An 11,121-nucleotide genomic window follows, 5' to 3' on the forward strand; every position below is an offset into this window, starting at 1 on the left:
AATAGATGATGCACATCATATACAGTATGTATGTGTATACATTTACATGTTTTGAATAACCAAAAACAAACCTAAGAATAGGTCAATAAACTCTCAAAGTGGGGTCCAGAGACCCATAGCCTAGGGATCCTTTTCCTTCATTGGGTGCCAGGGGGTCCCAACAAAGAAAACAAATATTTGTTTTGATTAGAATTCCAACCATAAGTAACAGAATGTATGACTGATTTGGTAATGGGTTTCATACATTTTTTGCAATAATCTAAATCATCTAAACTCAAAAATCTAAAATAGATGGGGGAGCCTTGAAAATAATCCCTCCCTGGTCTAATTTGTGGCAGTTTAGGGGTCCTTGATATACCAGAGTTTGAGAACCGCTGTGCTAAATACTATTTGAACATGCCAATTACAGTGCTGTTTTTAAAAAAAAAGTGTATTCACCTTGAACTAAAAATAAAACTGACATAAACAAATAGTGAAAACTGGTTAACACAACGAAACAAATGGCACTAGATTTGAGTTTGTGAAAAAAGAGGACACTTCATTGCGGGACCCCGCCCCTCTCCTGCAAGTTCTTGGACATCTTTTTTCACATGCAGATGACCCTGCCCCCTTTCAGCCACAAAGTTTTGTTTTTTTTAAAACATATTTCATGTACTATTGTAAACGATGCAACTAGTGGAGACTGCAAGATACTCAGTGTTGCCAGATTGGAAATGCCGTATCTATCAGAGGCTCAAAATGATCATATTTGGAGGATAATTATCCCATCTGGGAACACTGGGAAGGCGGTCAACCTTGCGCAAAAAGGGAGATACCCTTTCCCAAACTTGTAAGGACATAATGACTAGTTTTTGAAAGACCCAGAGGAACAATAATATCTGGCAAAATCCCGGACATTTTTGGGTCTCTAAAAGAGGAAATGTTTGGGTAAAGGAGGACGTCAGGTCACCCTAACTAACACAATAGACTGTAAGAGTTTACCATAACAGATGAAGCGCTAACCTTAGCCGCGCGGCTGCTTGGTTGAGATTCATTAATGTTATCTTCACTCCATAGAGCTCGAAAAGGTACTGCATGCAGTATGGACAAATGTTTTGGAGTAATGGTAGTTTTTCCCCCCTTTGACGAAGGAGATGTTTTGCAAGCATTGCACGTGGCCCTGTGGTAATCTTTTAGCGTGAAATATAACCACCCTTTTGAATGGCTTTGCCTAGGCCGTTTAAAGCTGCCATGTTGGCTGCAGTCTAAAACAAAACAAAGCTGCATGCACGTGACATACCTAAATGGCACCTACATCGATACCAGAATTTAAAAAAAAAAAATCTAAAAATGAATAACTTTTTAAGGTATATACAGTATATAGCGGAATCGGGGAAAAAAAAAAAAAAATACTAATTTTGATCGATAGCGGAATCGAAAAGAGATTTGGCTAACGATTCCAAGGAATCGACCCACTCAGAACCGGAACCGGATCCCTACCAATAAGTGCTGTGAATTGTTTGGCCCTTTATTTAGAGTGTCCACAGATATGCAGGCCTTGCACACACACACAGAGACAGAGTGAAGTAAAGTGAAAATTACTCTATGGTGTAGACACACACACTCTGAAATCCACCTCTGCATTTAACCCGTTCAGGGAAGTGACACACACACAGTGAAGTGCAGTTACACACTAACCTGGAGCAGTGAGCTGCCTTTGGCGGCGCCCAGGGAGCAGTGATCGGGGTTTGATGCCTTGCTCAAGGGCACTTCAGCCGTGGATGTGGGCATGGGAGAGCAGTGGTCTACCAATTCCCCCGCCAAAATTGTTCCTACTGGTCGGGGATCGAACCGGCCACCCTACGGTTTCCAGGCTGAACCCTAACCAGTAGGCCACGGCTGCCCTGAGTGAGAGAGCGTGAGAGACACTGCTTCTGTAGTACCTAAGTGTCAAGGTCAAATTCAGTTAGGGCCTTCTCCTCCCAGCCATCTGTAAAATGACAGCAGTGCCTTATTTGACCCAGCAGGAGCTCAGGAGCACTGAAAGGGGGCTGTTCTGGGTACTGTTCGGCGACGCTCGCTAAGCGGTTTAGCGAGCTAAATTCCAGGCTAAAAAAAGACAACACCGCTTTAGCCAGTTCGGCGTACCAACCTTTGCTTTATCCAACGGTATAGTATCAATTCCTTTGTGTTGGTTCTCATTCATGCGTTTGTAACTTGTCTTACAAATGGAAATTACATCTAACCACGTCTGTTTTAGAACAAGTCTAAAATTTGAACAAGAAAAGTACACGAACATCCCAGAAAAGCTAGCTATCTCATGCACATTCACTAGCTCCAGCTAATCAACATTGCGGGCTGGCAGAACGTTCGACTCCTTGAGGAAGAAATTGTTCCAAACAGTCCTACCCTCAGATATAAAACGTATGAAGTTCACTGGTTGCGCACTTACATTATTATATCTCTCAACAGTTAATATAAATACACGAGTTACACATTTTCACTACAGCAGCTCCTTCCCTGCGTTTACGTCGCTCTTCCTCCAGTCTCTTCCTCTTCTTCTTCACTCCCGCCAGGGGTGGAGTGGCCATCGGGACGACCGGGAGATTTCCCGGTCGGCCGGCAGGCCAAAGAGCTCACGAGAAGCAGCCTGCAGACTGCCCTGCGCAGCCGTGTGAAGTTCATGAGCGGTCCATTGAGTTAAAACTAATAATACCAAGGCATGTTCCCGTGAAAATCCGCTAGTATGAAAGTTCTCCGCTAGTATGAAAAAAGTAGTCCAACCAATATATATTAAGCACTTGTTGTCTCTCTACATCTCACTTATGGTGTGTGTCGAACTCACTCTCATTAATCCAGCCTACTGATTTTTGCCTAGCATCCTATTCTTTTTATTCAGACTTTACATAACTTAAATGACCAAAAATATAAATTGGCCAGCAATTTATTTTTTTGTTTTGTTCATAAATTAATGTAGAATAGTCGGAGCAAAGCCTCATGGGAAATGCCTTTATCCAGTGAACGTAGGGAGATTAATGAGCGGCTGTCAGAGAGAGAGAGCAGGTGAAGCGGACCTGATAGAGGGAAAGAAGAGAAAGGAGAAAGGAGGGACCGAAAAGGCCAGAATGAAGAAAAGGCGGATGCTGGAGGAGAGTGCAAAATGGTCAAGAATTACGGATTTATTCCGAAAAAACCAGCCGGCGTCAACTAGTGATGCGAGTGGGTTGACAGGACACATTGTTGCGAATTAGCATAACATTTGAGTCAATACGGGACGCAATTTGTTCCGTTTTTCCATAAATGTACATATACAAATACACATGTCTGTCACCCACACATCAACATTAAATCTGACAATAATGATCAAAAGCCGCCCGTTTGTTTGTGGTTGATATATGGGAGGTGGAGGGGATGGGTTGGGCCAGTTTTGGGCACGTTGTGGGCCGGTGCAGTCAGAATTGGCCCAGTGGATTTTTGTGTCCCACTCCGCCCCTGACTCCCGCCTAACCCCTTAACCTCACCTGATTGGCCTGTGATATACAAATAACGTAAAACACATTCAAATCCCTTTTTTTTCTTTAGACTAATCAAAGTATTCTTACAACATTGTCATTAGTATTTGCTCACCAAAATATATTACACAGTCCATGAATTTAACATTGAAATTACACCCACTCTGTTTTTTAAAATTGCATCCACACTATATGAACCAACTGTAAGATCCACACTAGTTGTTAATACGCTTTTAATTCTATTTATACAACTTATGAACATTATCATTAACAATTATTATCTTACACCCCAAAGGGTTACAAAAACAATAACATTGTATCAAGGCAAATGCTGCATGGAGTCATAACAATGGGCCTCATTCTCGAACACTCACGTTCCGGCTGAGCTCCGCTCTGGCCAACCCCCCATCAGCACTCACTCACCGCTCACCTGCACCGCGTTCACACTCACCTGTTTACGAATCACCCACACTTGTTTACTAATCACCCACACCTGTCACTGTGCCTACTTATACCTCGCACTCCCTTTACTGTGTGTTTGGTATCGCACTACACGGATTACTTTCAAGTTCCTGCCTGCCTGATCATTGGATGAGTATTGTTATAGTTCGAGTTCGATTTTACCTCTGTTCTGTTTATAGCCTTAGTTACAGTTTTGTTCATAGCCTCAGTTACAGTTTTGTTCATAGCCTTATTTACAGATTGGTTGATTGCCTTGCCGAGTGTGAATTGTGGTTTGTTCTATTTCGTTCCTACTGACCGCCAGATGCGGTGCTTTCAGCACTGAATTATACATCGCACGTTTGTGCAGGTCGAGTAATAAAAACAACAGTCACATGTGACCTGGGTGACGTCGCCAATGTGCGCCAGCGCAAAAGGCCGTTCCACCCAGGAACACACCTCTTGCATCTTCTCGCGGGAACAGGTCGAAATTTGCAATTCGAATCAGACGCGAGTAGTTTCGTTACCGTTGTGGCTGGAGCAGTGACTATTCACCCTCTGAGAGACTGCGTCACTCGAAGATGATTTTGTGTGCATTGAAGCGGGTAAGCTAACTGGTTTATTCCTTACTGAGTGTAGCCTCGCTCACTCGCCACAGGGGGAAGTTACCCGGAACGGTGTTTCTAGCCGGTTCTCTGGATGTAGTGTCCGTATTATTATTTCATCAGCACTGTCGCCAGTAAGAGCCCAGGACCAGGACACACTCTCCACTAGGGCGTCAGAGAGCTGGGATATGGGACTGGGGGACGAGGCTGTGTCATTGCCCCCGCCCGCAATGTTGGTTGACGGACGACCTCATTTTGAGGTAGCAGCTCGTATGGGACGCATCGGGAACTCGATGTCCCACTTAATGCTGGCTCTCAATCAGACATTACAGGCGACAGAGGATGCATCTGCATTCCAGGGTCTGGGTGACTCCTCGCTGCAGGCCTTTGCCTTCATGTGGAGGGAGCTCGGTAGGCTTATGACCTACCTGAACCTGGCCCGTCGCCAGATATGGGTGGCCCAGTCCCCGCTAACCGAGCCAGGCAGGAGGGCACTGCTTTCTCTCCCTATCGTCCCTGGGGAGCTGTTTGGTCTGGCCGCACAGCAGGCCCTGGAGCACAGCGTGCAGGTCATGCAGGCTAGACAGCAATTTGCGAGCCTTCGTCGGGAGAACCCGGCTAGGCGCGGGCCCCCACAACTAAGAGCGGAGGCACCCGCACAGTGGCCAGTCAGGCAGCTGCGGCCACGTCAGGCTGAGAGATTTCGGCAGTCCGACAGATCTCGTCCACCTCTCCCCACCCAGACACGTCACCCTACACAGGGTGCCCAGGCTGCACCCCGCTACCCCTATAGGAATCGGAGGGGGCGGGCGGGCAGGTGGTGACAGCAGCACTCCGGCGGTCTCCAGCCAGCAGCTCAGGCGCTGGGAAGCGGTGACATCGGGCCCCTGGGTGCTGTCAACCCTGTCTCAGGGTTACAGGATCCAGTTCCAGAGCCGACCGCCAACATTCCGTGGGGTCCAGTCCACCATCGTCAACAACCCAGGGAAGGCCCTAGCCCTGCGTCAGGAGATCGTCGCTCTACTACAGAAAGGGGCCATCGAACAGCTAGACGAGAGGACACACAAAGGTGGATTCTACTCAAACTACTTCCTAGACCTCAGACATTTGAACACTCACCTCAAGACACTGAGGTTCCACATGCTGCGCACCAGGGAGGTCCTGCACATCCGGGAAGGCGATTGGTTCACCACCATCGACCTGAAGGATGCTTATTTCCACGTCCCAATCGCCCACACCACAGGCGATTCCTCAGGTTCGCCTTCGAGGGTCAGGCATACCAATTTCGGGTCCTGCCATTTGGTATATCTCTGGCGCCCCGTGTGTTCACCAGGTGTGTTGCAGCTGCGCTGGCTCCATTGCAGGCCAGGGGAATTCGAATTTTACCGTACCTGGACGACTGGCTTATCTGCTCCCAGTCAGAGGCACAGGCCCGCAGCGATGTTGCCGCGGTGATGGCGCATGTCACGGGGCTAGGGCTCAGACTGAACCTCAAGAAGAGCTCCCTAGTTCCCCGTCAGCAGACGGGGTTCTTGAGCATGACCCTCGACTCACTGGGGATGAGTGCTGTCCCCTCTCAACAGTGGGTCGAGAGAATCCAGCAGCTTGTATCACGCTTCAGAAGACACAGGGCACTGACCCTGAGGTCCTTCCAAAGCCTACTTGGGATGCTTACAGCAGCCGCATCCCTGATCCCACTAGACCTCCTGGCGCTACGGCCGTTTCAAATCTGGCTAAACGCCCTGGGCCTACATCCCGTACGGCACAGACACAGACTGGTGAGGGTTACCACCAGCTGCATGAGGTTCCTCCGTCCTTGGAGGAGGAGGAGGTACATGACCCAGGGAGTCCCATTGGGCGCTATTCTTTTCCGGAGGGAGGTAGTGGCCACGGACGCTTCTCAGGTGGGATGGGGCGCCGTGTGGCAGTGCCGGACGGTCAGAGGAACCCTCAGCAGAGGCACCAGCACATAAATGTGCTAGAGCTTCAGGCGGTGCTGCTTGCTCTAAGACACTTCCTCCCGGTGCTAGCAGGGAGGCACGTGCTGGTAAGATCCGACAATATGTCGGCGGTGTACAACATCAACCACCAGGGGGGCACCAGATCTCCGCAATGCTTGGGGATTGCCCGGCAGCTCCTGCAAGGTACACATCAGCACCTATTGAGCCTGAGGGCCACGTACTTGCCCGGCACGTCCAACAGAGCCGCAGATCTCCTGTCCCGGGGGAACTCCGACCCAAGAGAATGGAGACTCCATCCAGCGGTGGTACAGGCCGTATGGGATCGTTACGGCAGGGCAGAGGTGGACCTATTCGCCTCTCGGGAGTCGACACAATGTTCCCTCTGGTTCAGCCTCTCGGAGCCAGGTCCGCCATGCCAGGACGCACTGGCACATACATGGCTGAGACTGCAGCTGTACGCTTTTCCTCCTCTGCCACTATTCTGGCCCACCCTGCACAGGGTGGAAACAGAGGAGCACGAGCTGCTATTGATTGCTCCCCGTTGGCCGGGGAGAGTGGTTCCCCAGGTTGCTTCAGCTGTTGCACGGGAGACCCTAGTGCCTCCCAGTACCCAGACCTCCTCTCGCAGCTGGGCGGCCAGATCTGGCATCCAGATCCGTCTCGGCTACAGCTCTAGGACTTTGTGAGCAGGCGGTGGTCTACACCATTAACAGCTCGCGGGCACCCTCCACCAACGCCCTCTATGCGAACAGGTGGAAGATCTTCTCAGAATGGTGCCAGGGGCAAGGACAGGAGTCAACACACTGCCCCCTGCCAGCCGTACTACAGTTTTTATAGTCACTCCTTTTATAGTCACGCCCTCCACCATCAAGGTCTATGCTGCTGCCATCTCCGCAAAGCACGTTCGGATAGAAGGCGGGCCTGTCGGGTCTCATACCCTGGTGACTCAGTTCCTCAAGGGGGCTCTTCGATTGAGACCCCCACAGCGGAGGCGGGTGCCCCAGTGGGATCTCCCCCTGGTGCTGCGAGCACTCTGTGGAGCCCCGTTTGAGCCTTTGCAGACGGCGGAGCTCAGCTGGCTTTCGATGAAGACCGCTTTCCTACTGGCTTTTACATCGACAAGGCGTGTAGGGGAACTACACACCTTATCAGTAAGCGCAGATTGCCTGCAGTGGCATCCCGAAGGCGGGGGAGTCACTTTGTGGCCAAACCCCTCCTTCCTCCCAAAGACTCTTCCCTCCACATTCGCCAACCAGCCCCTCAGCCTGGCAGCTTTCGAGTCCGCCCTGGAGGAAGGACAAGGCCTGAGCGCTGAACTGCTGTGTCCAGTGCGCGCCCTGAGGACTTACATCACGAGAACTGTAGTGGGCCGCCAGTCAGACGCGCTGTTCGTCTGCCACACAGGTCCAAGACGAGGTCATGCACTCTCCCGGCAGAGACTGTCTAGGTGGATCGCAGAGACGATCTAGCATGCATACAGGCACAGTGGCTTCCCAGCCCCTCGTCATGTCCGAGCCCACTCCACAAGGAGTGTGGCGACTTCATGGGCATCTCTAAGGGGGGTTCCCCTCAGTGACATCTGCAGGGCAGCCTCCTGGGCATCAGGCTGCACCTTTACTAGGTTTTACAGGGTGAACGTGGTGTCCAATAACCCGGTCGCCGCAGCGATACTCCCTACTCACAGCAACTCTTAAAGCGGGTAGGCACTCCTCATGACTTTGTTTGTATTGTCATCCGGCGCTGAAAGCACCGCCTCTGGCGGTCAGTAGGAACGAAATAGAACGAAGGTTACGTAGGTAACCACGGTTCTATGAGTTCCGGATGACCGCCAGACCTCGGCAGTCACTCAGAGTTCTTGCACGAGAAGATTGCCAAGAGGTGGCTTCCTGGGTGGAACTGCCTTTTGTGCTGGCGCACATTGGCGACGTCACCCAGGTCACATGTGACTTTGTTGTTATTATTACTCGACCTGCACGAACGTGCAATGTATAATTCAGTGCTGAAAGCACCGCCTCTGGCGGTCATCCGGAACTCATAGAACCGTGGTTACCTACGTAACTAAAACCTGTGGTCTGTCTAGTGGATGTTCCATTTGCAATAAACTATATTTCTCAAAGAATTCCCATCTCCTTGTCGATCCGTTCCGTGACACGAACGCAGTAAAGAAGAATTTAAGAAGGAAGTTCTTCTGAACTCCAATTACAATATTTTTTTTTTGGCATTCATGAAAGTTTTCTCATCTGGGATTCGTTCTGAACTCCAGAAGAATTTCAGAACGCGAAATAGCAGTCGTAAATCGCCCAGAGTGTTCTTATGTGCAATTCCTCACAAAAACACCAGATAAAAAAATAAATAAAAGCACTACACGAACACTGCAAATGTAAGTGAATAAATAAATAAGCACTAAACTCAATCGCGTGGATATAGCCGTAGTGAAATAGAATGGACACATCTACATTATGCAACAGTACCTCCACCTCCGAGTCGCTGTGGAGGGACAAATTGCTTTCCTGCTGACAAGCATACCTCCAAAAATATCATGAATAGAAGTCTTGCTTCTATACAACTGCATTTAGTCAACCCAGCATTAGGTGTGGAAAACACATGTTTTGTTATTGTTGAGCTGCTGGTCCAACTATCTTAGGAAGCAGCTCACAATAATTTCATGCTCAATTTGGTAGTCTTTGTAGGCCTATATGCTAACAATAGACCAAGAATAATATTAGCCTAGAATTTAGGCATAGTACTGCATTGTGCCTCTGCATAGTCCACCTAATCAGTCTCTTTATGTCATTTTCTGCCAGTATGGTGCCCCTAGTGGCAACATAGTTAGTTTAGCATGTGTAGCCATGTCTACTATAACTGAGGTGAAGGCAAGGAGCTTATCTCAAGAGAGCTGAGGATTTAGCACGCTGGGAATACTTACGTCTGTTGTTTAATGCAATTTAATATGCAAAATGTCAGCCTTTACCTTAGGTATAAATGAGGGGAATTAAACACGCCATACCAAAGCTGGTAAAACGTTGTTGGCAGAGATAGATTAATAGCGAAAGGGAAATTCCCACAGAGAAGCATGTGATCTACGGTTATTGTTACGACTATAGTGGTTAAGTAGACAATGTTCTACAATGTGTCTTTTCAGATATTTAACATATTGTATTTCCTGTTTACATCACCTGTGTATTATTGTATTACCTGTTTATTTCAAACATTGCACTTACCTTTGTTAGATTTTTAAATATTAGTTATCTACTTGTAACATCCGTAATGACTGAAAGATCACTGAAAATGTTTCCTTTTTTGTTCATTTCTTCTAGCAGATAAACTATGGATGGCAACAGCAGCAGTGTTAACATCAGCGGTCATACCCTTCTGACAGGCAGCGACCCAGTGCGACTGGATGTGACCACCGCTGTGGCTCAGATCTTAGTGTGGCCCTTTGTCTTCATTGACCTTTTCATGTTCTATGTCTTCCTGAGGCGACCCACTCTGAGGGGAGAGGCTCGCTACGTCCTGTTCGCCCAGACCCTGATTGCAGATGGCACCTTTCTCCTGCTGACTGACTTTGTGGTGATCACTTATCATGTGTTTCTTCTGCTGCCTGTGGGTTTCTGTATTCCTCTCTGTGTCCTCATTGACGGCCTGGCGCACGTCTCACCCACCATTATTGTGGCTATGTGCCTGGAGCGATATGTGGCTATCTGTTTGCCACTACGACACGTTAACGTCTTTACCCCGAGCCGGACAAAGGTCATCATTACCTTCGTCTGGCTCCTGAGTTTCATCAAAACCTTTGTTGACTTATTAATCTTCCTCTCCCACGCTCCTGGGAGTTATTTCTCCCAGCTGACATTTTGCTATTATGAGATTTTGTTTTTGCAAGAATGGCACATGGCGTTGCGGGGGAACTTGTACATTCTGAACTATGCTGTTGTTCTGGTCATCCTCCTGTTCTGCTATGGGTCTATCATGCATATTGCACAAAGGGCTTCAGGTGACGATAAGAAGGCTGCATCGAAGGGGCAGAGGACTCTGTTGCTTCACCTCCTGCAGCTCTTCCTGTGCACGCTGGAGACCATCTGCCCGTTTGTTGAGACCAGAATCCTGGAAATGGGAGATATTGATGTGTACCTCATTGTGCGCTATTTCAATTTTCTGGCATTTTCTGTGCTTTCCAGAGCAGCAAGCCCCCTTATCTATGGCTTTAGAGACGAGCGGTTTTATGCATCTATGAAGCAGAACGCCAGGTGTGGAATTAATTCAATCTCCACAGACAAATGACAGTGCCACACTTTAAATATTCACATATACAGATGTAAAACAATTCTTAGTTTATGAATTGAACAAATGAATGACTTGTTGTGCTAATTCAATATTGATATGCACAATACAAGCCAACATTCATAAATGATTACCAGTAAATACAAATGATTACATCCATTAAATCAGTAAATCAATATTACATCCATTAAAGGAAATGTAATCTTATTAAATTGTCCCTTCATTGTTCATGCTTAATCTGTACCATGTTTCAGATCAAAGCAGTGGGCATGCTGCAGTATTCTAGCAGTTAATGTTGATAGTTATATGCAGTAAAAATTGATATTTGTGAAAAGATATTTT

At 48.0% G+C, this 11,121-nt stretch overlaps 1 protein-coding gene across 1 annotated transcript; it reads left to right on the plus strand.

Annotated features, from left to right (window-relative positions):
- Window positions 1-9,825: 9,825 nt before the first annotated feature.
- LOC308370400 (odorant receptor 131-2-like) lies at window positions 9,826-10,779 on the plus strand (the record flags this gene model as incomplete). Its single annotated transcript, XM_080845052.1, has 1 exon — window positions 9,826-10,779. One exon carries the CDS (start codon window positions 9,826-9,828, stop codon window positions 10,777-10,779), a length of 954 nt encoding a protein of 317 aa, XP_080701178.1.
- Between the last annotated feature and the right edge of the window lie 342 nt (window positions 10,780-11,121).

This window comes from Sprattus sprattus (genome assembly GCF_963457725.1).
Source record: "Sprattus sprattus genome assembly, chromosome: 9".
NCBI classification, from domain to species: Eukaryota; Metazoa; Chordata; class Actinopteri; order Clupeiformes; family Clupeidae; genus Sprattus; species Sprattus sprattus.